Source organism: Oncorhynchus mykiss, chromosome 25 (assembly GCF_057628025.1).
Source record: "Oncorhynchus mykiss isolate SJ-2025 chromosome 25, ASM5762802v1, whole genome shotgun sequence".
Classification (NCBI taxonomy): domain Eukaryota; kingdom Metazoa; phylum Chordata; class Actinopteri; order Salmoniformes; family Salmonidae; genus Oncorhynchus; species Oncorhynchus mykiss.
Window position 1 is genome coordinate 59,834,334 of NC_143046.1, and position 27,535 is coordinate 59,861,868.

The window sequence follows — 27,535 nt, forward strand, 5'->3', positions numbered from 1 at the left end:
CAATCGAATAAAGATCAGAGTCCAGCCTTCGCACACCAACCAATGAGCAGCCAGTGAGCATGACCGGAAATGTAGCAATTTTCTCGCCGAAAAGAATTTTGGGATATCACCGGAAGCAGTGGCTAGGTTTTCAGTGTCCTTGCGCACTCACCTCGAAATAAACACGTTTGCCAAAATGTACAAGCAACTTATGGTAAGTGTTCAATATTATTTGTTCGAACTTTTCATGGCTAACGTTACTGCAAGTACCTGACATCTCAATTAACTAGCTAGCCTAGATAGTTACATCAGGGTAGTTGGCTAACTAGCTAGCATTCTTAGGCTGCTAATGCTAGCTATCACCGGTTAATTTAAAATTTCTTGATAAAATCAAGGTAGACTTCTGATCTAAACACACCGTATTTTATTGTTAGTTTGATTTGCTATTAACGTTAGTAGCAAATCAATCAGCTCGACATAGTAAAAGCGTGCCCCTTAATCTCAACTACAGTGAACAAGTATTTACAGAAGTGAAAAACAGTGAGGGCAAGTGTAGAGGTCGCATAGGGGGCTACTAAAAGTCGCATGAGAATAGTCACATTTCCTTGTTTTTTTTAACAATACGTTTTATTTGATCACAAGGTCATAAAGGTACAATCACTGTATGCAATATCCACATAAATAGTTAGATACATCGGTACCCCAATTCTGATATACCTTCCACCAATCGGTCCCCATCCACACCAGATCTTTTTCAGAACTGGGCCACTATTTTTTTTGAAAGTGAAAAACTGACAAAAAAACTGACAACTGCATCGAAGTAGAGCGTTTGATATGACGGTCTGCATATGCGCAGTTTGGGGCGTGACGAACGTTAGACCCGATGACGTGTTTATACGCATGAGTTTTGCTCGCCGACGTTGCCATGACATCGCCTACAAGCGTGATGAGGGATTTTTTTTCTCACACATTTATCAAGACAACAGTCCTGGTCTTCTTTACTGCCTCTGATCTGCGGACTCACTAAATGCAAATGCTTTGTTTGTAAATTATGTCTGAGTGTTGGAGTGTGCCCCTGGCTATCCGTAAAAAAATATATATAAATTAATGGTGCCGTGTGGTTTGCTTAATATAAGGCGAAATTATTTATACTTGTACTTAAGTATCAAATGTCGAAGTAAATTTGAGCAATTACATTTAATTGAGTACCTTTTCCACCACTGAGCAAAAGTAACACCTTTGTAGAGGTCATAGTAATTTCACACCATTTTGTCTCCATATATAATTTTGTCTGCAGGGGATGGTGGAAATAGATGGTTACAAACCTAAGGGGAGTAGAGAAGAATCTCTCTAAGTTCAGCCTTACATGCTGACTTCACCGGGCACGTGGATGGTGATTTTTGTCCATCCACACTAGATGCGATCAGGACACGCAGGCTGAAATATCAAAATGAACTCTGAACCAACTATACTGAACAAAAATCTAAATGCAACATGCAACAATTTCAAAGATCATATGAGGAAATCAGTCAATTGAAATATTAATTTGCCCCTAATCTATGGATTTAACGACTGGGAATACAGATATGCATCTGTTGGTCACATGTACCTTTAAAAATATGGGCCTCAGGATCTCGTCATGTTATTTCTGTGCATTCAAATTGCTATAGATTAAAATGCAGTTGTGTTTGTTGTCCGTAGCTTATGCCTGCCCATACCACGCAACGCGGCCGGTGAGGTCAGCATGTTAGGTTATTCAATATCTTTGAGTTTGTCTGACCAGGTAATTCTTTCCAAAGGCAGTTGCAAGGGGAGAGCATACGATAGCTCTTAACGATGTGGCCATACAGGATTTGATTCTACGATTGCCCACTCTGGAGTTAGTCATGAGGATGAATCCAAAACATATTACAAATGTTTGCAGCCCCATAATATTTCTGAAAATTAAGGAGCCCCAAACCCCCTAGTTCTTTTGGTTTTTGCAGTATGGCTTTACGGAATTGTGGCTTTTTATTATTCCATATAAGCTCTGAGCTCATTGTGTCCAGCACCTTTAAAAATAGTTTTGGGTATAGCAATCGGGATACACCGGGAAAATGTAGGAATTTCAGTTGGATAAAATGTATTCGACCCATAACTGATAACTGACCATTGTATCAGGTCTTTCTTAGTCATTTCCTATTGCCGCATGAGATTTTCCTTGAGGTATGACGAGGTTGGCTTAACAGTAATTCCTAAGCATCTAAAATGATCTGTAACGACTTTAAACGGGACATTTAAGAGTAGTATTAGACAGTAGTCTTTGTAATTGGGTTCAGTTAACTTTTGCTTTAATTTAGTTTGTATCCTGAGATTAAGTAAAAATGTTAAGGACCAGTGGAATGGATGCAACCGGTTCTGAAATTTATAAAAGCAATACTTTTACCAAAGGAAATGAAATTGCAGCCAAATCCACATTTTCATAATGTTGCAAAGCGGTAATACCATTTTTTGTAGTTGTATAAGTCCGATGGGAACCCGTCAGGTCCAGGTGACTTATTAGTTTGCGTTGATTTAATAGCTTTATTTTTTTCAATGAGACTTAGAGAGCCACTTGTCAAAGTGCTATCTCGAGAATCAAAAGTGTGTAATGAGTTTTTTTTTTTTTTTTAAAGAATGATTCAATTAAAATTAAGGGAGTGTTTCCAATAGATTCTGATATTAATTAATATGTTTTTAAACGCTCTGTTTATTTCATTGTCACAGGTGGCCATACCATTACTGTCATTTATTTGTGCAATTGTATGCGATGCGGCTTATCGATGTAGTTGTTGAGCTAGTATTTCACTGGCGTTTTCTACCTGATTCGTAATGTTAATGGGTCTTTCTATAAGTAATGGGGACGTTGGGGTCAATGTTTTGAAACAAAATAAGTGAAATATATATATATATATATATATACACACATACATACATACATACATACATACATACATACATACATACATACATACATACAAACAAACGAACCCATAACAACAACATAAGTCTAGGACTATACATCCTTTAAGCAGGGCTCATCTACTGTATCTAGCAGAAGAAGTAGCTATAGGCCACTAGTTGGTCCACATATTACTTCAGTAATCATTGACAAATATTTGTATCTTTTCCTGATCACCTGTTTTTTTTCAGGGTCTTCAGCAGCTGTCCAGACGGACTATCTCCAGTAGTGCCCGCAGACAGGTGGACAACATGGTCAAAGAGAAGCAGAAGCTGTTCCAGGTAAGACCTGGGTCGAGGCAAACGGGTGACAATGCAGCCGAAAGTTCCCCTGAAGAGCAGTAGAAATGTGGAACTGAACACCTGTCTCCCGAAGCTGAAATACTGTTTTCAGAAGTTAAAAGTAAACCAGGATAGAATTGTTATTTACCTAATTTGACAGTCAATATGTGTTGAATCTTGTTTGACCAGTATTGGTACGGTAATGCTAAGGTTAAAGTTGGCACTTTATTCCCAGGTTCTGGAAACAGAATCTTGTTTCCCCCCTTTGTAGCCTGAAAGATAAGTATGTGGTTGCTCATAACGTTCACTCATAGTTTGGGCTGGACTAACACATTTTTGCATGCAGTATGATACGTAAACAGGCATCAGCCAATGCAAAATCAGACTTATGATATTGAATGCTTTTCTGATTCTTGTCTAACCTCTATGGTGTCCACAGCTGGCACTCACTCTGCCTTAAAAATCATAGAGCTAAAGCAATGACTGCTTCTCTGCAATTTGTTGTTGAAATGCATTTTAGCCTAAGAAATTCCTGACCCTTTTAAGGGCACACGTTTATGGTATGTGTTTCCGTTTGTATTAGGTTCAGTTATAACATCTCCCAAGCAGCACCTTGCTCTCCAAGAAGTAGCTAAAACCCATTTTAGTTGTTTTAATTGGGGTTATATACAGTGGCTTTCACCCCCTTAGCATTTTTCCTATTTTGTTGCTTTACAACCTGGAATTTAAAGTATTTTTTGGGGGGGAGGGGGGGGATCTTTTTTTTTTTTTTTTACACAACCACTTTGAAGATGCTAAATATTTTTTCTGAAACAAACAAGAAATAAGACAAAACTATTCAGCCCCCTCCCCGAAAGTTCATACTTTGTAGAGCCACCTTTTGCAGCAATTACAGCTGCAAGTCTCTTGGGGTATGCTTCTATAAGCTTGGCACATCTAGCCACTGGGATTTTTGCCTATTCTTCAAGGCAAAACTTTTGGTGTACAGTAATCTTTAAGTTGTACCACAGATTCTCAATTGGATTGAGGTCTGGGCCATTCCAAGACATTTAAATGTTTTCCCTTAAACCACTCGAGTGTTGCTTCAGCAGTATGCTTAGGGTCATTATCCTGCTGGAAGGTGAACCTCCGTCCCAGTCTCAAATCTCTGGAAGACAAACAGGTTTCCCTCAGGAATCTCCCTGTATTTAGCACCATCCATCAGTTCTTCAATTCTGACCAGTATCCCAGTCCCTGCTGATGGAAAAACATCCCCACAGCATGATGTTGCCACCATCATGCTTCACTGTGGGGATGGTATTCTCAAGGTGATGAGAGGTGTTGGGTTTGCGCCAGACTTAGCGTTTTCCTTGCTTCCTTGTTTTCCTTGCCAAAAAGCTCAATTTTAGTCTCATCTGACCTTCTTCCATATGTTTAGGGAGGCTCCCACATTCCTTTTGGCTAACACCAAACGTGTTTGCTTATTTTTTTCTTTAAGCAAGGACTTTTCTGGCCATTCTTCCATAAAGCCCAGCTCTGTGGAGTGCTTGGCTTAAAGTGGTCCTATGGACAGATACTCCAATCTCCGTTATGGAGCTTCAGCTCCTTCAGGGTTATCTTTGGTCTCTTTGATTAATGCCCTCCTTGCCTGGTCCGAGTTTTGGTGGGCGGCCCTCTCTTGGCAGGTTTGTTGTGGTCTCAAATCAAATCAAAGTTTATTTGTCACGTGCGCCGAATACAACAGGTCCTTAGTGAAATGCTTACTTACAGGCTTTAACCAATAGTGCAAAAAAGGTATTAGGCGAACAATAGGTAAGTAAAGAAATAAAACAACAGTAAAAAGACAGGCTATAAAAAGTAGCGAGGCTACATACAGGCACCGGTTAGTCAGGCTGATTGAAGTAGTATGTATATGTAGATATGGTTAAAGTGGCTATGCATATGATGAACAGAGAGTAGCAGTAGTGTAAAAGAGGGGGTGGCGGGACACAATCCAGATAGCCTGGTTAGCTAATGTGCGGGAGCACTGGTTGGCCGGCCCAATTGAGTTAGTATGTACATGAATGTATAGTTAAAGTGACTATGCATATATGATTAACAGAGAGTAGCAGCGGTGTAAAAAGAGGGGTTGGGGGAGAAGGGGCACACATTGCAAATAGTCCAGGTAGCCATTTGATTACCTGTTCAGGAGTCTTATGGCTTGTGGGTAAAAACTGTTGAGAAGCCCTTTTGTCCTAGACTTGGCACTCCGGTACTGCTTGCCATGCGGTAGTAGAGAGAACAGTCTATGACTGGGGTGGCTGGGGTCTTTGACAATTTTTAGGGCCTTCCTCTGACACCACCTGTTGTAGAGGTCCTGGATGGCGGGCAGCTTAGCCCCAGTGATGTACTGGGCCGTACACACTACCATCTGTAGTGCCTTGTGGTCAGAGGCCGAGCAGTTGCCGTACCAGGCAGTGATGCAATCAGCCAGGATGCTCTCGATGTTGCAACTGTAGAACCTTTTCAGGATCTCAGGACCCATGCCAAATCTTTTTAGTTTCCTGAGGGGGAATAGGCTTTGTTGTGCCCTCTTCACGACTGTCTTGGTGTGTTTGGACCATTCTATTTTGTTATTGTTGTGGACGCCAAGGAACTTGAAGCTCTCAACCTGCTCCACTACAGCCCCATCGATGAGAATGGGGGTGTGCTCGGTCCTCCTTTTCCTGTAGTCCACAATCTTCTCCTTAGTCTTGGTTACATTGAGGGATAGGTTGTTATTCTGGCACCACCCGCCAGGTTTCTGACCACCTCCCTATAGGCTGTCTCATCGTTGTCGGTGATCAGGCCTACCAATGATGTGTCGTCTGCAAACGTAATGATGGTGTTGGAGTCGTGCCTTGCCATGCAGTCGTGGGTGAACAGGGAGTACAGGAGGGGACTGAGCATGCACCCCCGGGGAGCTCCAGTGTTGAGGATCAGCGTGGCAGATGTTTTGCTACCTACCCTCACCACCTGGGGGCAGCCTGTCAGGAAGTCCAGGATCAAGTTGCAGAGGGAGGTGTTTAGTCCCAGGATCCTTAGCTTATTGATGAGCATTGAGGGTACTATGGAGTTGAACAAATCAAATCAAATTTTATTTGTCACATACACATGGTTAGCAGATGTTAATGCGAGTGTAGCGAAATGCTTGTGCTTCTAGTTCCTACAATGCAGTAATAACCAACAAGTAATCTAACTAACAATTCCAAAACTACTGTCTTATACACAGTGTAAGGGGATAAAGAATATGTACATAAGGATATATGAATGAGTGATGGTACAGGGCAGCATAGGCAAGATACAGTAGATGGTATCGAGTACAGTATATACATATGAGATGAGTATGTAAACAAAGTGGCATAGTTAAAGTGGCTAGTGATACATGTATTACATAAGGATGCAGTCGATGATATAGAGTACAGTATATACGTATGCATATGAGATGAATAATGTAGGGTAAGTAACATTATATAAGGTAGCATTGTTTAAAGTGGCTAGTGATATATTTACATTTCCCATCAATTCCCATTATTAAAGTGGCTGGAGTTGAGTCAGTGTCAGTGTCGATGTCAGTATGTTGGCAGCAGCCACTCAATGTTAGTGGTGGCTATTTAACAGTCTGATGGCCTTGAGATAGAAGCTGTTTTTCAGTCTCTCGGTCCCAGCTTTGATGCACCTGTACTGACCTCGCCTTCTGGATGATAGCGGGGTGAACAGGCAGTGGCTCGGGTGGTTGATGTCCTTGATGATCTTTATGGCCTTCCTGTAACATCGGGTGGTGTAGGTGTCCTGGAGGGCAGGTAGTTTGCCCCCCTTGATGCGTTGTGCAGACCTCACTACCCTCTGGAGAGCCTTACGGTTGAGGGCGGAGCAGTTGCCGTACCAGGCGGTGATACAGCCCGCCAGGATGCTCTCGATTGTGCATCTGTAGAAGTTTGTGAGTGCTTTTGGTGACAAGCCGAATTTCTTCAGCCTCCTGAGGTTGAAGAGGCGCTGCTGCGCCTTCTTCACGATGCTGTCTGTGTGAGTGGACCAATTCAGTTTGTCTGTGGTGTGTATGCCGAGGAACTTAAAACTTGCTACCCTCTCCACTACTGTTCCATCGATGTGGATAGGGGGGTGTTCCCTCTGCTGTTTCCTGAAGTCCACAATCATCTCCTTAGTTTTGTTGACGTTGAGTGTGAGGTTATTTTCCTGACACCACACTCCGAGGGCCCTCACCACCTCCCTGTAGGCCGTCTCGTCGTTGTTGGTAATCAAGCCTACCACTGTTGTGTCGTCCGCAAACTTGATGATTGAGTTGGAGGCGTGCGTGGCCACGCAGTCGTGGGTGAACAGGGAGTACAGGAGAGGGCTCAGAACGCACCCTTGTGGGGCCCCAGTGTTGAGGATCAGCGGGGAGGAGATGTTGTTGCCTACCCTCACCACCTGGGGGCGGCCCATCAGGAAGTCCAGTACCCAGTTGCACAGGGCGGGGTCGAGACCCAGGGTCTCGAGCTTGATGACGAGCTTGGAGGGTACTATGGTGTTGAATGCCGAGCTGTAGTCGATGAACAGCATTCTCACATAGGTATTCCTCTTGTCCAGATGGGTTAGGGCAGTGTGCAGTGTGGTTGAGATTGCATCGTCTGTGGACCTATTTGGGCGGTAAGCAAATTGGAGTGGGTCTAGGGTGTCAGGTAGGGTGGAGGTGATATGGTCCTTGACTAGTCTCTCAAAGCACTTCATGATGACGGAAGTGAGTGCTACGGGGCGGTAGTCGTTTAGCTCAGTTACCTTAGCTTTCTTGGGAACAGGAACAATGGTGGCCCTCTTGAAGCATGTGGGAACTGCAGACTGGTATTGATTGAATATGTCCGTAAACACACCGGCCAGCTGGTCTGCGCATGCTCTGAGGGCGCGGCTGGGGATGCCGTCTGGGCCTGCAGCCTTGCGAGGGTTAACACGTTTAAATGTCTTACTCACCTCGGCTGCAGTGAAGGAGAGACCGCATGTTTTCGTTGCAGGCCGTGTCAGTGGCACTGTATTGTCCTCAAAGCGGGCAAAAAAGTGATTTAGTCTGCCTGGGAGCAAGACATCCTGGGTCGTGACTGGGCTGGATTTCTTCTTGTAGTCCGTGATTGACTGTAGACCCTGCCACATGCCTCTTGTGTCTGAGCCGTTGAATTGAGATTCTACTTTGTCTCTGTACTGACGCTTAGCTTGTTTGATAGCCCTGCGGAGGGAATAGCTGCACTGTTTGTATTCGGTCATGTTACCAGACACCTTGCCCTGATTAAAAGCAGTGGTTCGCGCTTTCAGTTTCACGCGAATGCTGCCATCAATCCACGGTTTCTGGTTAGGGAATGTTTTAATCGTTGCTATGGGAACGACATCTTCAACGCACGTTCTAATGAACTCGCACACCGAATCAGCGTATTCGTCAATATTGTTATCTGACGCAATACGAAACATATCCCAGTCCACGTGATGGAAGCAGTCTTGGAGTGTGGAGTCAGCTTGGTCGGACCAGCGTTGGACAGACCTCAGCGTGGGAGCCTCTTGTTTTAGTTTCTGTCTGTAGGCAGGGATCAACAAAATGGAGTCGTGGTCAGCTTTTCCGAAAGGGGGGCGGGGCAGGGCCTTATATGCGTCGCAGAAGTTAGAGTAACAATGATCCAAGGTTTTACCACCCCTGGTTGCGCAATCGATATGCTGATAAAATTTAGGGAGTCTTGTTTTCAGATTAGCCTTGTTAAAATCCCCAGCTACAATGAATGCAGCCTCCGGATAAATGGTTTCCAGTTTGCAAAGAGTTAAATTAAGTTCGTTCAGAGCCATCGATGTGTCTGCTTGGGGGGGGATATATACGGCTGTGATTATAATCGAAGAGAATTCTCTTGGTAGATAATGCGGTCTACATTTGATTGTGAGGAATTCTAAATCAGGTGAACAGAAGGATTTGAGTTCCTGTATGTTTCTTTCATCACACCATGTCTCGTTAGGCAACCTCGCTACGCTGAGCTACGCTGAGCTTTAGTCGATGAATAGCATTCTAGTGTTCCTTTTGTCCAGGTGAGAAAGGGCAGTGTGGAGTGCAATTGAGATTGCATCATCTGTGGATCTGTTTGGGTGGTATGCAAATTGGAGTGGGTCTAGGGTTTCTGGGATAATGGTGTTGTGAGCCATTACCAACCTTTCAAAGCACTTCATGGCTACGGACATGAGTGCTACGGGTTGTAGTCATTTAGGCAGGTTGCCTTTGTGTTCTTGGGCACAGGTGGTCTGCTTGAAACATGTTGGTATTAGACTCAATCGGGGACATGTTGAAAATGTCAGTGAAGACACCTGCTAGTTGGTCAGCACATGCTCACAGTACACGTCCTGGTAATCCGTCTGGACCCGCAGTCTTATGTATGTTGACCTGTTTAAAGGTCTTACTCACTTCAGCTACGTGATCACACAGTCGCCCGGAACAGCTGATGCTCTCATGCTTGCCTCTGAGCGAGCATAGAAGCGATTTAGCTCATCTGGTAGGCTCGTGTCACTGGGCAGCTCGCGGCTGTGCTTCCCTTTGTAGTCTGTAATAGTTTGCAAGCCCTGCCACATCCATCAAGCATCGGAGCCAGTGTAGTATGATTCAACCTTAGCCCTGTATTGATGCTTTGCCTGTTTGACGGTTCGTCGCAGGGCATAGCAGGATTTCTTGTAAGCTTCCGGGTTAGAGTCCCGCACCTTGAAAGCGGCAGCTCTACCCTTTAGCTCAGTGCGAATGTTGCCTGTAATCCATGACTTCTGGTTTGGGTATGTACGTACAGTCACGGAGGACGACGTCCTCGATGCACTTATTGATAAAGCCAGTGACTGATGTGGTGTACTCCTCAATGCCATCGGAAGAATCCCGGAACATGTTCCAGTCTGATAGCAAAACAGTCCTGTGGTTTAGGATTTGCTTCATCTGACCACTTTTTTTTATAGACCGAGCCACCGGTGCTTCCTGCTTTAATTTTTGCTTGTTAGCAGGAATCAGGAGGGTAGAGTTGTGGTCAGATTTACCAAATGGATGGCGAGGGAGAGCTTTGTACGCGTGTCTGTGTGTGGAGTACAGGTGATCTAGAATGTTTTTCCCTCTGGTTGCACATTTAACATGTTGATAGAAATTAGGTAGAACTGATTTAAGTTTCCTGGCATTAAAGTCTCCAGCCACTAGGAGTGCTGCCTCTGGGTGAGTGATTTCCTGTTTGCTTATTTCCTTATACAGCTGACTGAGTGTGGTCTTAGTGCCAGCATCTGTCTGTGGTGGTAATTAAACAGCCACGAAAAGTGTAGCTGAAAACTCTCTAGGCAAGTAGTGGCCTCCAATTTATCACAATATGCTCTACTTCAAGCGAGCAAAATCTAGAGACTTCCTTCGATTTCTTGCACCAGCTGTTGTTTACAAATATGCACAGACCACTCCCCCCTCGTCTTACCGGAGTGTGCTGTTCAATCTTGCCGGTGCAGCGTATATCCCGCTAGTCGAATATCCATGTCGTCATTCAGCCACGATTCCATGAAACATAGGATATTACAGTTTTTGATGTCCCGTTGGTAGGATATTCGTGATCATACCTCGTCTAATTTATTGTCTCGCACGTTTGCGAGTAGTATTGATGGTAACGGCAGCTTTCCCTCTCGCCTTCTCCCGGTCCTGACCAGGCATCCGGCTCTTTGTTCTCTGTATCTGCGTCGCTTCCTCTTGCAAATAACGGGGATGTCAGCCCTGTTGGGTGTTTGGAGAATGTCTTGTGCGTCCTCCTTGTTGTAGAAAAAATCTTCATCTAATCCGAGGTGAGTGGTCGCTGTCCTGATATCCAGAAGCTCTTTTCTGCCGTAAGATACGGTTGCAGAAACATTATGTACAAAATAAGTTACAAATAACGCGAAAACAACCCACATAATAGTACAATTAGTTGGGCGCCCATAAAACTGCTGCCTTTTCTTCCGGCACCATTTTACTGCCACCACCAACAGACCTGTACCCAGGTGCCATATTCTTTCAATTTTTTTTATAATGGATTTAGTGGTGCTCCGTGGGATGTTCAAAGTTTTGGATATTTTTTTTATAACCCAACCCTGATCTGTCCTTCTCCACAACTTTGTTCCTGACCTGTTTGGAGAGCTGGGGCCTTTCAGAACAGTTGTTCTGTAATATACTGAGATCATGTGACAGATCATGTGAAACTTAAAGTCCACCTGTGTGCAATCTATTTGACTAATTATGGGACTTCTGAAGGTAATTGGTTGCACCAGATCTTTTTTAGGGGCTTCATAGCAAAGGTGAATACATATGCACTCACCACTTTCCTGTTTTTAATTTTCTATAATTTTTTGAAACAAGTTATTTTTTTAATTTCACTTCACCAATTTGGACAATTTTTTTGTATGTCCATTACATGAAATCCAAATAAAAATCTATTAAAATTACAAGTTGTAATGCAACAAAATAGGAAAAATGCCATGGGGGATGAATACTTTTGCAAGGCATTGTATGTCCCACTGAATATTTGAGGCTTTGCCAGGTCTAATTATAGTGCTGTGCTGATGAATGAAATGCATAAACAAACATATTCAGGTGGTGCCATTTTTAAAATACCACTGCCACCACCAACAGACCTGTACCCAGGCAGAATCATTTATCTTTTGGTTCATTTATGTTGCTCTAAAGGGCTTGTCAGTTTTCTGAATGCCGGATGATAATTTCCTCTTTGTGCAGGCAGATAACGGGATTCCAGTCCATCTGAAGGGAGGAGCCAAAGATGCTATTCTGTACAGGCTAACAATGGCCCTTACAGTCTTTGGTAAGTGCATTAACCTGAAATTGGGTATGTGAAATTGTACAGCCCTGATTTAACCCACCTTGATTGTAAGTGTTAATGGCATCTTTACGGCAATTGATCAAGTAATCTTGACTAGAGTCATGTCTAACCACAAACAGTGGAGTCCAATGCCAGTTTCACACACATTTCTTGCTTTGCCTGTTATTAAAAAAAAAAAATCCTATCTCTTCACAGGAAGTGGATTTGTCGTGTATGAACTCCTCAATGCAGCCATGCCCAAGAAGGCATGAGTGCCCTTGTCCATGTCCATCCCTACATTAATGTTCTCTGTTGTGCAGATGTATGATCTGGGAGATTATTTGTCCTGTCAATAATGCCAATATGTTTCATGCCTGGGATCAATATTTATTGATTGTACAATTAATGTACCATAGATAATAAAACAACTACAATATGAAGTCATATCCATGTGTATGTCTTCATTTTAAAATCTCAATACATCTGATGTTGTCATAAACAGACAGCTTTAAAAAAATATATATATATATATATTACACTGCTCAAAAAAATAAAGGGAACATTAAAATAATACATCCTAGATCTGAATGAATGAAATATTCTTATTAAATACTTTTTTCTTTACATAGTTGAATGTGCTGACAACAAAATCACACAAATTATCAATGGAAATCAAATTTATCAACCCATGGAGGTCTGGATTTGGAGTCACACTCAAAATTAAAGTGGAAAACCACACTACAGGCTGATCCAACTTTGATGTAATGTCCTTAAAACAAGTCAAAATGAGGCTCAGTAGTGTGTGTGGCCTCCACGTGCCTGTATGACCTCCCTCCAACGCCTGGGCATGCTCCTGATGTGGCGGATGGTCTCCTGAGGGATCTCCTCCCAGACTTGGACTAAAGCATCCGCCAACTCCTGGACAGTCTGTGGTGCAACGTGGCGTTGGTGGATGGAGCGAGACATGATGTCCCAGATGTGCTCAATTGGATTCAGGTCTGGGGAATGGACGGGCCAGTCCATAGCATCAATGCCTTCCTCTTGCAGGAACTGCTGACACACTCCAGCCACATGAGGTCTAGCATTGTCTTGCATTAGGAGGAACCCAGGGCCAACCGCATCAGCATATGGTCTCACAAGGGGTCTGAGGATCTCATCTCGGTACCTAATGGCAGTCAGGCTACCTCTGGCGAGCACATGGAGGGCTGTGCGGCCCCCCAAAGAAATGCCACCCCACACCATGACTGACCCACCGCCAAACCGGTCATGCTGGAGGATGTTGCAGGCAGCAGAACGTTCTCCATGGCGTCTCCAGACTGTCACATGTCACGTGCTCAGTGTGAACCTGCTTTCATCTGTGAAGAGCACAGGGCGCCAGTGGCGAATTTGCCAATCTTGGTGTTCTCTGGCAAATGCCAAATGTCCTGCACGGTGTTGGGCTGTAAGCACAACCCCCACCTGTGGACGTCGGGCCCTCATACCACCCTCATGGAGTCTGTTTCTGACCGTTTGAGCAGACACATGCACATTTGTGGCCTGCTGGAGGTCATTTTGCAGGGCTCTGGCAGTGCTCCTTGCACAAAGGCGGAGGTAGCGGTCCTGCTGCTGGGTTGTTGCCCTCCTACGGCCTCCTCCACGTCTCCTGATGTACTGGCCTGTCTCCTGGTAGCGCCTCCATGCTCTGGACACTACGCTGACAGACACGGCAAACCTTCTTGCCACATCTCGCATTGATGTGCCATCCTGGATGAGCTGCACTACCTGAGCCACTTGTGTGGGTTGTAGACTCCATCTCATGCTACCACTAGAGTGATAACACCGCCAGCATTCAAAAGTGACCAAAACATCAGCCAGGAAGCATAGGAACTGAGAAGTGGTCTGTGGTTATCACCTGCAGAACCAGTCCTTTATTGGGGGTGTCTTGCTAATTGCCTATAATTTCCACCTGTTGTCTATTCCATTTGCACAACAGCATGTGACATTTTTTGTCAATCAGTGTTGCTTCCTAAGTGGACAGTTTGATTTCACAGAAGTGTGATTGACTTGGGAGTTACATTGTGTTGTTTTAATAAGTGTTCCCTTTATTTTTTTGAGCTGTGTGTGTGTGTGTGTGTGTGTGTGTGTGTGTGTGTGTGTGTGTATGTATGTATGTATGTATGTATATATATATATATATATATATATATATATATATATATATATATATATATATATATATATATATATATATATATATATATATATATATATATATATATATATATATATGACAATAATGTTTTTAGCTTTGATTGTGCACATGAACCAATAAATTAACTGTTCTATGGGGAAAAACCCCTGGGCCTGTAGCCTAGTGGTCACTTCTGCACGTGGATGACTTTCAATGTGCTGTCCTATATGTATGTACTGCTTTTAAACACTAGAGGGCCTCACTGACCATGAAATGAGTGACATAATCTAGATTTGGTTTAAGGAAACTGGACTGACCATTTCTACTCCGCGAAGATCCATTCAAAACGTTTACAATGAAAGGCAACACTGCCTCAATACGACCCAAACTGTTCAAGGCTGTTCACATGGCCTACCTGACCTGTAATTACTTAATCAAGCGAAATGGTACTAAATAAGTAATATATTTTATTGTTTGTAATTTTCATTAAATGTTGGACTGTTAGTGTGTTTTAACATCGGTGGCTCAACTTGGTTTACTACAATTTTCAATGCGTAAAAGTTGCCTGAGTGAGCACATCTCAAGATCCACAAGAAAATCCACGGACTGATCTTTGGATGGTAAATTCAACAGATTTTTATTGATTGAACAAATAATTCAAATGAAATATAAAAATATAGTTGACACCTTTTTGACCATTATTTATTTATGTATACACTAACGTTCAAAAGTTTGGGGTCACTTAGAAATGTCCTTGTTTTTGAAAGAAAAACACATTTTTGTCCATTTTAAAATAACATCAAATTGATCAGAAATAAAATGTAGACATTGTTAATGTTGTAAATGACTATTGTAGCTGCAATCTGCTATTGCAGCAGATTTTTTAAAAGGAAAATCTACATAGCCGTACAGAGGCCCATTATCAGCAACCGTCACTTCTGTGTTCCAATGACACGCTGTTAGCTAATCCAAGTTTATCATTTTAAAAGGCTAACTGATCATTAGAAAACCCTTTTGCAATTATGTTATTATGAAAACTGTTGTTCTGGTTAAAGAAGCAATGAAACTGGTCTTCTTTAGACTAGTTGAGTATTTGGAGCATCAGCATTTGTGGGTTCGATTACAGGCTCAAAATGGCCAGAAACGAATTACTTTCTTCTGAAACTCGTCAGTCTTTTCTTGTTCTAATAAATGATGGCTACTCCATGCAAGAAATTACCAAGAAACTGAGGATCTCGTACAATGCTGTGTACAACTCCCTTCACAGAACAGCGTAAACTGGCTCTAACCAGAATAGAAAGAGGAGTGGGAGTCCCCGGTGCGCAACTGAGCAAGAGGACAAGTACATTAGTGTCTAGTTTGAGAAACAGATGCCTCACAAGTCCTCAACTGGCAGCTTCATTAAATAATGCCTGCAAATTACCAGTTTCAATGTCAACAGTGAAGAGGTGACTCCGGGATGCTGGCCTTCTCGGCAGAGTTGCAAAAAAAAGGCCATATCTCAAACTGGCCAATAAAAAGAAAACATTAAGATGAGCACAATAACAGACGCTGGACAGAGGAACTCCCGGAGTTGCCTCTTCACTGTTGATAGTCCCACTAAGCGCAAACCAGATTGGATGGCATATCGCTGCAGAATGCTGTGGTAGACATCCTGGTGAAGTGTGCCTTGAATTCTAAATAAATAACTGACGGTGTCACCAGCAAAGCACCATCACACCTCCTCCATTCTTCACGGTGGGAACCACACATGCGGCGATCATCCGTTCACCTACTCACTCTGCTTCTCACAAAGACACTGCGGTTGGAACCAAAACTCTAAAATTTAGACTTGTCAAATCAAAGGACAGATGTCCACAGGTCTAATGTCCATTGCTCGTGTTTCTTGGACCAAGCAAGTCTTTTCTTCTTATTGGTGTCCTTTAGTAGCAATTTCTTTGCAGCAATTCGACCATGGCCTGATTCACGCAGTCTCCACTGAACAGTTGGTGTCCGTTACTTGAACTCTGTGAAGCATTAGTTTGGTCTGCAATTTTCTGAGGCTGGTAACTCTAATGAACTTGTCCTCTGCAGTAGATGTAACTCTGGGTCTTCCTTTCCTGTGGCGGTCCTCATGAGAGCCAGTTTCATCATAGCGCTTGATGGTTTTTGCGACTGCACTTGAAGAAACTTTCAAAGTTCTTGAAATATTCTGCATTGACTGACCTTCATGTCTTAAAGTAATGACGGACTGTCATTTCTCTTTGCTTATTTGAGCTGGTCTTGCCATAATATTGACTTGGTCTTTTACAAAATAGGGCTGTCTTCTGTATACCAACCCTACCTTGTCACAACACAATCAAATGCATTAAGAAGTAAAGAAATTCCACAAATTAACTTTTTAAAAGGCACACCTGTTAATTGAAATGCATTCCAGGTGACTACCTCATGCAGCTGGTGGAGAGAATGCCAAGAGTGTGCAAAGCTGTCATCAAGGCAAAGTGACAACTTTGAAGAATCTCAAATATAAAATATATTTTGATTTGGTTTGACACTTTTTTTCGTTACTACATGATTCCATATGTGTGATTTCATAGTGTTGATCTCTTCACTATTATTCTACAATTTAGAAAATAGTCAAAATAAAAACCCTTGAAAGAGTAGGTGTCCAAGCTTTATACTGATGCTGTATATATATATATATATAGTATGTATGTAAATATATATGTATATATAGCCTACATGTTAAGTTCCTTAGGGCTGCCCATTAGGCGCTTGTAACTCATAAGATCAATGTGCCGAATGAATTCAGAAAAGAATGCCGTTTCCAGAAGTGTATTCCCACTTTGGGGGATGTTTCATATATCAAACCATTGCGAGGTTTACCAGTGGAGTTTCGTAAGAGCTTATTGTAAAATGAGAGTTGGGAACAGCCCCCTATTAAGTAGCAGATTGTGGAAAGATTCTTCCCACTTGGAAAGAGACTTTCTTTCTGGAACACATGCTGTTGGATCTTCCAGTAGCCAGCGAGAGAGAAGTGTCCACCCAGAGCTCCTGAAAGTTCTCTATCAGTTTCTAGAAGGGGGAGTCTTCAAGGCGGGTGCGCCTACATTTTTTGATTTTATTCTGTTAAGATTGACCAGGTGAGCAACATATTTTATTTTCTTCTATCTTGCTGTGGGTTAGAAATAATATAAGATTTATACAAAATAAATGGTTTTCAATTAATCAAACATTGTGCTTAGCTGTATGTGCTATATTTATGAGTTTTTTCTAATGAAAGGACTGATTTATTCTTTTTCTGTGAATAACTGCCAGACAGGTGAAAGATTTTTTTTTGTGCTTGGTTAGTTCTTCAGCCTGTATTTTTCCCATAAAGGAACATATATGTTGGATTATGACGGTACCCCTGTGTGGAATCAATAAGTATACTGTATTAGAGTATGAACATTGAATTAGAATAGCCTAGCCAAAGTAACAAATAAATTAGTTGATCATTAGTCATTTGCTAATAGGCACATTGTTTAGGCAAAAGTAATTTATACTACATATACTACATTTTTTTATTTATCTATGGGCCTGATGTGTATTAAGTTGACATTCATGATAGGATATATAAGGGCCAATTCTGAGGGTCTTGGGAGCTAAATGGGATAACTGAATGAAATGTCCTTCCAGTTTCAGTAGCCCTATATGAGCTCCTGTGCCACTAGGCGGGGTGCACAACCTGTAGGACCAGTAGCCTATTTCTGATATTCCAGGCAGGTTTGCTTTTGACGAAATTCTCAACCGTTTTCAATGTCGAGCCTATACGACAGGTCGAATTATGATTAAATTATTTACTAAAAGTACATGATTTAAAAAAAAAAACTAATGTTAATGTTAATTCTTGAGACCGTCATTGTAAATAAGAAAGTGTTATTAACTGACTTGTAAATGAAAAAATGTAAAAGACAACGCATGCATGAGGTGACAAAAATTAGGTCGTTACTTTTCACTCCTTTGAACCCAATGTTGCCTCTTCAGTCACGTTCATTTAATATATTCCCTGTCAAAGGCTCGTGACTTTTTGCCCATTCTCTTCTCAAAGCTAAACCTAATGGGTTTGAACGCAACTCTCTCCTCAGATTCATTAATGTGCTGCTGCTGACCCATAACTTCTAAAAATGAAGATAAGGCTGTCATTGGCCGTGTCGGCTTTCGTTGCAGTGTTATTCGCCTCCGTTGAAGCGCAAGGTAAATGTGCCTCCCTCCTGCCCTTTTCACACACCCCCACCCCCAACTCTGGCTCGCTTTCTCTCTCTCTCTCTCTAGTCGTTTGATATAAACCTACAGGATTTAGGGTATTTATTGTGTGAGAACCATCACATGGAAACAACCATAATGCATTGTACAGTATGATTAATAAAATGATACCCAGTTGTGTGTATTTTACTTGATATGACTTGCCCTGCACCCAGGGGCACCATGCACCCCCAAAATCTGAGGGCACAAAGTACATGTTGTAGGGGGTGGTCGGGAGAATTTAGCTGAAACATCTTCTTCCTGGAATCAAGAGACATAATCATTGTGCCTAATTTGATGTAAAAAAGAGAAAATAATAAAGCTATATTTTCTGCATAGGTTATCTAAGCATACTGCCTTCACCTGTTCAATTGTGATTTTAATAAACTTGTATGCCTTTAGTACAACTGCCACATGGGTATATAGTATCATTACCCCATAATTAAAGCAATTTTATTCAATTGTGTATCTATTTGTCATTAGAGTTTTGAAAATAACAATCTAAATATCTGTCAATCTTTGCATGCATAGCTCTGTCTATTAAATTCAGTGGTTACATTTCCCCAGCCCCTGCCTGCATCTTTGCTAAAATATGGGTAAAATAATAGAATATGAGTCTTATTACAGTACATTTAGTAATTGCTTGCTTTTTTAAAGTCTAGCAACCTTGCCAGCAGGCATGCAATTGCCAGCTAAGATAGTTAGGTAAGCTAGCCAAGCTTGCTCAAACTTGATTGATAGGCTGAAATGGCTTCTAGATGGGCTACCCACTTGGCTAAATCCAACTTGATAAAATTGCTAGTTACCTGGCTAGAATTGCAGCAAAACATTTGTTTTATTTTGAATCAAGAGGGAATCGGCTATCAATATCTTGATCAAATAATTTACAAACATACCTCCTGTGAGTTCTGCCCACCAATAAAATCAAACTACACTATATATACAACGGAATGTGGACACCCCTTCAAATTAGTGGATTCGGCTATTTCTGCCACACCCGTTGCTGACAAATGTATAAAATCGAGCATACAGCCATGCTATCTCCATAGACACACAATGACAGTAGAATGGCATTACTGAAGTGTTCAGTGACTTTCAACGTGGCACCGTCATAGGATGCCACCTTTCCAACAAGTCAGTTCGTCAAATTTTTGCCCTGCTAGAGCTGCCCTGGTCAACTGTAAGTGCTGTTATTGTGAAGTGGAAACATCTAGGAGCAAGAATGGCACAGCCGCAAAGTGGTAGGCCACACAATCTCACAGAACTGGACCACCGAGTGCTGAAGCGTGCGGCGTGTCCTCGGTTGCAACACTCACTAAGGGTTCCAAACGGCCTCTGGAAGCAACGTCAGTACAATAACTGTTCATCGGGAGCTTCATGAAATGGGTTTCCATGGCCGAGCAGCCCCACACAAGCCTAAGATCACCATGTGCAATGCCAAGCGTCGGCTGGTATGGTGTAAAGCTCGCCCCCATTGGACTCTGGAGTAGGGGAAATGCGTTCTCTGGAGTGATGAATCACACTTCACCATCTGGCAGTCTGACGGACAAATCTGGGTTTAGCGGATGCCAGGAAAACACTACCTGCCCCAATGCATAATGCCAAATGTAAAGTTTGGTGGAGGAGGAATAATTATCCGGGGCTGTTTTTCGTGGTTCGGGCTAGACCCCTTAGTTCCTTTAGCATTACAGCATACAGTGACATTCCAGAATGTTTCTGTGTTTCCAAGAAATTGACTGGCCTGCACAAAGCCTTGACCTCAACCCCGTCAAAGACCTTTGGGATGAATTGGAACAACAACTGCGAGCCAGGCCTAATCGCCCAACATCAATGCCCAACCTCACTAATGATCTTGTGGCTGAATGGAAGCAAGTCCCCGCAGCAATGTTCCAATATCTAGTGTAAAGTCTTCCCAGAAGAGTGGAGTCTTTTCTAGCAGCAAAGGGGGGGACCAACTCCATATTAATGCCCATGATTTTGGAATGAGATGTTCGATGAGCAGGTGTCCACATACTTTTGGCCATGTAGTGTATGTGCGTGCAGCGTGTCACTCTAGTCTACAGCAAAGATGGTGGAGAGTCTACTCATACTCAGGCTGTTTACCATTGGAAAAAAATGGTCAGTTCCGATCTACTTAAGGGTGGTGCTGTCCCATAGACACTAATGCAATAGCATCTGGGTCTGATCTACTTAGACTTCCATTGAAACAATGAACAGGTTGGTTGTTTATCAGCAAAACCGATGCTCGCGCAACCATGGGACAAAACAGACTGGGTTGGCTTAGATTGTTGACATGTAAACTATATTTAGTCTCCAATGTTTGTTGAAAACACAAATACATTTGCATAATGAGCACTTGTCTCTCAAATACATCGTTACAGTTGTTGGTTAGCTAGCTAGCTAGCATTTTTTTTTTTGCCATATTAGCGTTGACATGAAATCAGTCAAAACACCTCAAAACAAGACATGACATCAAGAACAAGACGAAACTATCTGAAACAAGTCACGATTCCCCACATGGTAGTTTCTTGTCATTGTTGGTAGCTATCTGGCCATCCAGAATCACAACAACTTGCAGACTTCTGGCCGAATGAAGCGCCTGCATTGCTTTCGTGACGTTGTCAGCTAACCCATCTATAGAGAATGATAGAGAAAACATCTCTATATAGTTCCCATTGTGGTGTATGTGAGCACATGTCGCAGAGCCATTGAGGCAATCTTCATTTTGAAGTCGTCAATTTAAAAAAAAATGATTAGGTGATCCCTCCTAATGACCCGGTTGGACATGACTCCAACAGGGTCATCAGGAGGGATCAGCCAATAAATTTGGAAGTCCCACCCAGTTGACTACATTAAAATGGTGGAAGCCCTCAATGGCGCTGCCCATGCTAAAACTGCCTTTTGGCCACTAGATGGTAAATCTTTATTAAGTTTAGTAATTAATTTATTAATTTATGTTTTTTTAGCAGGACAAATCTGAGAGGGAACGTGCCCCTGGGCATGACACTTCTGTCTACACCTCTTCCCTTTCTCTGTGATGTAATATGATGCCCCATTCTAGGAGTCCCATTCTAGAAGTTATTTCAGGATAATTACAATTTGATTAATTTATTTGACATTTAGTCCATCTTGGTATATATATATATATATTACACATATACTGTGTGTATATGTATATATATATATTCTCAATTTGTTTTTTTAAATGTAATATCCCAAATTTTGGAAATGTTTCCAACTTTACCAATGAGAAAGATCATGTTCTCGCTGGACTGAATCCTAACTTGACAAAACTCAAGTGACTCATGTTGTCAACTGTAACAGTTGGATCTGACTCTTACATTGATGTCAGTGTCTTCACAAGGCCAGGTAACAATGTGTTACCTTAGTCTTATTGATGTTATTGTTTGGTAGAAGAATCCAGGACCCAATAGTCGGTCCTTTAAAAATTGGATAGGATTTTTTTTTTTTTTATCTTTCCAATTTTGTTTTCTCAAACAAAAATTAAGTAAAGTAAAACTACAATTATTTCATGGTTTAGCTATTCCCCTCTGTAATTATGTTGTTACATTGACGTTACGGTAGCTGTTCTAGATTTGATTGTTTCTCATATTTCAATATCCAAACAAAATTAATGGTCTTGATCATTTGTAGAAATGTGACATCATAGTTTCAATATCCTTGATGTTCAAAAACTGGAGCATTCAATTGTTCCCTTTTTTGCCCTGAAAGCTTTTTGGGGGAGTTCAATGTCTACTCCCATATATCTTCACTAACGGAATGGAAAGATGTAATATGAGAATCGCTAATTAATGCTCAGACAGGGCAAAGACAAAGAGCCTTTTTAGGCTTTTTACGGACATTCTCAAAAACGCTGAGTTGCAATCCATATAGAAAGTTAATATGCAGAAATGTTTAATGTCAGCACATGTTGCGGAATTACTTTGGCATCTGTTCTGCCTTTTTGGGAGAGTCAGAGCTCTTTCTTTGACTGGCTGGCCTGGCAGTAGAGCAGGCCAGGATGAATGGCTGACTGGCCGCAGACTGAGGTTACTGACAGTAGCCAAAGTCTGGCCATGGGTAAGGCCAGAGGTGTCTTCTGGTCGAGCAGGGTGCTGTGATATGCATCTACACCTGGCAGAGGGAACGAGTCTGAAAAGATATCTGCTAATGTTTATTCTGATTATTTTATATCTTCAATGTATTTTTTTTTCAATATCTTGTTTTAGAAAATTACATTAAAATGCAACATGAGAAGACTGAAAAGAAAATGTGTGAAGTAACAACTCTGTCATGAATGATTCCAACTACTTGCGACTTTTTGTACAACGATGATCAAACACCTTGAGTGAGGTGACACAGCTCTTTGCTCTTGTGAGTGAAGACAATCTCCCTACCCAACTTTCCTCCCCACTGCCCCTCCCAACCCCCAAGTGGGTATATTGATTCTTGTTCGAGAGACTTTGTTGGAGAGGAGGGCAGCTTACCCGGGCCCCCTAAATTGATGTGGCAGGTTGGTGATCCTCCTTTACCATGTACCAATACCAGCTTGGCTCAGGTCCTAGATGTTGTCTGCCTGTACATTCAGTGTGTCCTGAGCTGTGGCTTGTCTCAGCAGGTATTTTACAGTGATATTCTTGCATCCCATCCCAATGCCCCTCCTCAGCAGCTTGCATGCCGTCCACTCGCTGACATAGTCTGAAAGGCCAGCCTTTGTATGTATGTCTTTATCACATCCTCATCATCATCCTGGACTATAGCATGTAGCCTATGAGAAGTACATATACAGCCATAGGCTACAGGAATAATAGAAACTCATACATCACCTGATAGATATTAAGACTTTCTTATATTCTATGCAGTTTAAGCTTGTTATGCTGTTTACCCTTAAGTACAACCTTGTCTGTCCAAAACAAAAAATAGTATTTTTTAAACACTTTGTTTCCACTCTCCTTTAACTGCACTCACATAAAGGTGAAAGGTCAGCCAACACTGATCTAAATAGGTTGCATGTGAAACCCCAGTGAGGAAGAATATCATTGTAAAATACATTTATTGTCTCTCTGTGTGGTCCCTCGTGTACATGGAAACACCTTCACCCAATTTGTCAAGTTGTTCTGAACAACTTTCTCATGTACACATGCATGGTGCCGTGGCAACCTGCTCAATGTGGACACGTGTGTTGTCGGACTGCATCTGTCGCAGTTTTTGTTTGTTTATTTTGAATGTGTACACTATTTTTCCTCTGTATCTTAACTCTCTCTTCATTTTGACTGTGTACGCAGTGTGCCTTCACCTCATGCCATCTTGTGCACTCTGTCAATGAAAAGAACATACACAACAGTCTCCTGTGACACATTGTGTATTCTTTTTGCAAGGTTTGCAATGGATCTATGCCAAAGACTTGTGCTTGAGTCTCGCTCTCTCGCTCGCTCTCTCTCTCTCTCTCTCTCTCTCTCTCTCTCTCTCTCTCCCTCCCTCTCTCTCTCTCTCTCTCTCTCTCTCTATATATATATATATATATATAAATATACATAAACACTTCATTTTGTCAAAATATGTATAAATACTCTGTATTTTTATTTATTTAAACAGGGAAATCCCATTGAGGCCTCTTTTACAAGGGTGCCCCACACACAATCATACAAATTCACAATATTTACAATTCCAACACAATAAAAGCATACAATATTTACAAGTAATTTAAGATAAGTAACTTACAAAACACCATCATGAAAAACAAACACATTCCTCAGTAAAAAAAGTAATCAACCAGCTGTCTGAACTGCTCTAGCAAAACATCCAACTTTAGAGTATATATATAACATTGGGTGTTAAATTCAGCAAATGCCACCCTCAACATTACCTGGCAATCTTGACTCCATTGTATAATCAACAACGTTGGAAGGAAAATGTTGCTGTAATTATGTGTTGTTCATGTCAACGTGTTGGTGCTGGTTGGTTGGGCATGCGTGGTAAGGACTGCACTCAGCATGTATTGGATGGTTCACTCAATGTTTGCACTCAGGGGAGTTTTGTGTGGAGTTGGTCTGTATTAATGTTGTGTACTCCAGACTTCCGGTGCTTGAGTTGCTGACTAGGGTTACCTGGTTGTGCAACTCAAACAAATGCCATTTTGTTTTCCAAAATGGCTACTCACACTTTTTAAATGTTGTTTGTGTGCTTCTTTTTTTTGTCACTTTTACCATGGATGTTGGTTCTTCTTGTCTCCCTCAACAATGAACGTCTCAACTTCAGTCATGAAGTGTTTATCGTTGGGCTAAATGTGAATGCTTGATATAAAATGTCTTGCTGAAATACTTGATCAACATTTTTAAACTCATACACACGTTTTGTTATTCATGTATGTAAGTTAACATCAGTTCCTCTTTTGTTTGCAGTGGAGCCCCCCTCAGACTTGAAATTTACAATTCTAAATGAGAACACAGTGCAAATGTCATGGAGAAAGCCATCGCATAGGATACAGGGCTACAAAATACAAGTTGTATCGGATACAGGTTTGTATTTATTGATCTCATTAGTTCATTGATGTTTGCCTGACTAGTTATAGCTTTTCATGCCAACCCTAATGATCTAATAGCAACCCATGCTCTATATCCCAGATGAACCAGCCAAAGAGTTTAACCTCCCAGCCACTGCTACAAAGACGTCTATTACAGACCTAACTCCTGATCTGGACTACTCAGTGTCCATCAACTCCTATGATGACACAGAGGAGAGTATACCCATCTTTGGCCAGCTCACTAGTAAGTGTTCAAGATTCTGATGCTTTTACAAGGTTAAACATAACTTTGGGAAAATCCGATGGCTTTCTCAAAAGTCGGATATAGTCTGATATGAAAAGGGTTTAATCTCAGATCAGATTATTCTGTCATAAGGAACAAAGGACCCATTACATGGTTTCAAACCTCCAGCTTGTCTGTTAGCTTCTAGCGACATTAGAATCAAATAAATCTGTTTTTAAAACTCGAATCACACTCTGTTCATCGCCGATTAACCAGGACAAATATGTTTATATGTATGTGATTGAAGAGGCTTGATGATTTGTTGAATGTCTAGGATTTATTCCCCATACATGGCACACAGGATGTCATGGTAACAGTCCAAATTATTTTGTGTTTCAGTTCAGTCCAGTAACACAAGTGAAACAGAAAGGAGGCCGCAGACTTCAGATGCAATCAGTAAGTATGTTTACGTCAATGTCAACCAATCTGCGCTATGCCCATTGCCTGTCCACATAGCTTTATGATCTTACCAGTCCATTTTTTTTTTGTGTTTTTCCAATCCAATCATAATATTGTTCACTGGAATAATTTCCTCAGACTCAAATACCCCATCTGTACTGCTGAGTTGTTCATATTTGAGCAGACAGGGGGTTCCGACAGTGGCTGAGAATTAGTTTGTGATTGAAAACAGTCTTCACATCAAAATCTAAGAGTGAGAGTCTTCTGTTATGCGTATAATCCAAGGAGAGTGATGATGTCACTGTCGTGCCAGCTCTGTGCATTTCCGTCCATTTAAATGTTGAAAGAAGTGGAAAGGATTACTACTCTGACCAGAAGTCCTTTTACTGGAGTTCTGTGCCTCTCTCTGTGAGTTCAGTCTGTGGATTGACAGGGAGACATGCTCACTTTTTCCCTCACCATGTACGCTTTGGGTGTAAATTCAACCCAAAGTTCCTGATGGTTCAAAAACCTTTGCTCCTAGAAGCTATTTCTGGTGGAACGCTCATAACACTCTTTCACAATTGACCCAATTGGCCAGATAAATCCATAGAACTTGATATTTGATGTTTTGTCAAGAAATGCTCAAAAGGCGTAATAACAAGGCGTAATAACAAGATGTGAGTAGCGTGGAAGGATATTCAGTCAAGTGGACCTACGAGAGCTAGGATTTGAGACATTCACAGAAGTCCAGCCAATCATCTTGGATGTTCCAGAGAATCTGAACTATCCACGATAAACAAACAAAAAACCACGGGGGTTTGAAAACACAAAACCAAACAATGCCACTGAAAGTTTTAGTGATTTTAGTGGTCTACAAAAACACATTTTTGTCATCATGTCTGTTGAAATACCATCTGTCAGAGACCGCCTGTCAGATATACAGTATTCATTAGAGTACCAAAAAGTTGTGCCAATCTGCCAGATTGTGTCCAGACAGTTGATTGTGTTCCTGCTCTACCCCATCCCCCTCTCCACCCCTCCAGGGTGTTCAGTCAATGCCATAGCAGACCTGGTCTTCCTGGTGGATGGCTCCTGGAGCGTTGGCAGGGAAAACTTCAAGCACATCCGCAGCTTCATCAGTGCTATGGCTGGGGCCTTTGACATCGGAGAGGATAAGACCAGGGTGGCTGTGGTCCAGTACAGCACAGACACCCGCACTGAGTTCCTCCTCAACCGCCACTCCAAACGAGGAGAGCTGCTCAGAGCCATCAACACCCTGCCCTACAAGGGAGGAAACACAATGACAGGTATACATGATAGGTGGGACTAGACAGCATGGATATACAGTACTGCCGATATTTTGTAAATACTCGCTGGACTGAATCCTAATTTGAGATCTGTGTGTGTAACTAGAACATTGGTGCAAGTCTCCCGTTAATTGAGGTACATGTTTTGGTTACGCGCTTGTTCTCAAGGTAGGCTTTTGCCCACAGACAGGAAATGTTATAATAAGCAAAAATGTTTTAAGAAACGCTAAGGTTTAATATGTTACACTCTGTGTCTAGGGGACGCCTTGGACTACCTGCTGAAAAACATCTTTACGGAGGCGGCCGGCGCCAGGAAAGGCTTTCCGAAGATAGCCATGATCATCACAGATGGAAAATCCCAGGACCCAGTGGAGGAGTATGCTAAACGACTCAGGAACATTGGAGTGGAAGTATTTGCTTTAGGTACTGTGTGTTTTACCTCTGAATGCTAATCTCTCTTGAGAACATCTCTATAATGCTTTTAGTTTTTGAATGCCTGGAAATCCTGGAGATTCCGTAGTGGCTGATTTCCACAGTACTCCATTTGTCAGG

The 27,535-nt window shown here is 41.9% G+C and overlaps 2 protein-coding genes across 4 annotated transcripts in view; both read left to right on the forward strand.

Annotated features, from left to right (window-relative positions):
• Window positions 1-5: 5 nt before the first annotated feature.
• Window positions 6-12,496, forward strand: LOC110505390 (cytochrome c oxidase subunit 7A2, mitochondrial). The gene is made up of 4 exons (XM_021584573.3): window positions 6-193; window positions 3,151-3,240; window positions 11,975-12,059; window positions 12,273-12,496. Exons 1-4 carry the CDS (start codon window positions 176-178, stop codon window positions 12,326-12,328), a joined length of 249 nt encoding a protein of 82 aa, XP_021440248.1. The 5' UTR covers window positions 6-175; the 3' UTR covers window positions 12,329-12,496.
• Window positions 12,497-16,967: 4,471 nt separating this feature from the next.
• Window positions 16,968-27,535, forward strand: part of LOC110504194 (collagen alpha-1(XII) chain) — a 72,316-nt gene continuing 61,748 nt past the window's right edge. For 2 of the 3 annotated variants that reach the window (XM_036962414.2, XM_090220658.1), the window contains exons 1-7: window positions 16,968-17,348; window positions 18,333-18,441; window positions 24,891-25,007; window positions 25,113-25,256; window positions 25,635-25,691; window positions 26,720-26,983; window positions 27,242-27,406. In XM_036962414.2, the coding sequence (XP_036818309.2) occupies window positions 18,372-18,441; window positions 24,891-25,007; window positions 25,113-25,256; window positions 25,635-25,691; window positions 26,720-26,983; window positions 27,242-27,406 (817 nt within the window). In that variant the 5' untranslated portion in view covers window positions 16,968-17,348; window positions 18,333-18,371. The remainder of the gene's footprint in view (window positions 17,349-18,332; window positions 18,442-24,890; window positions 25,008-25,112; window positions 25,257-25,634; window positions 25,692-26,719; window positions 26,984-27,241; window positions 27,407-27,535) is intronic. The other variant, XM_036962415.2, reaches the window with a different exon arrangement.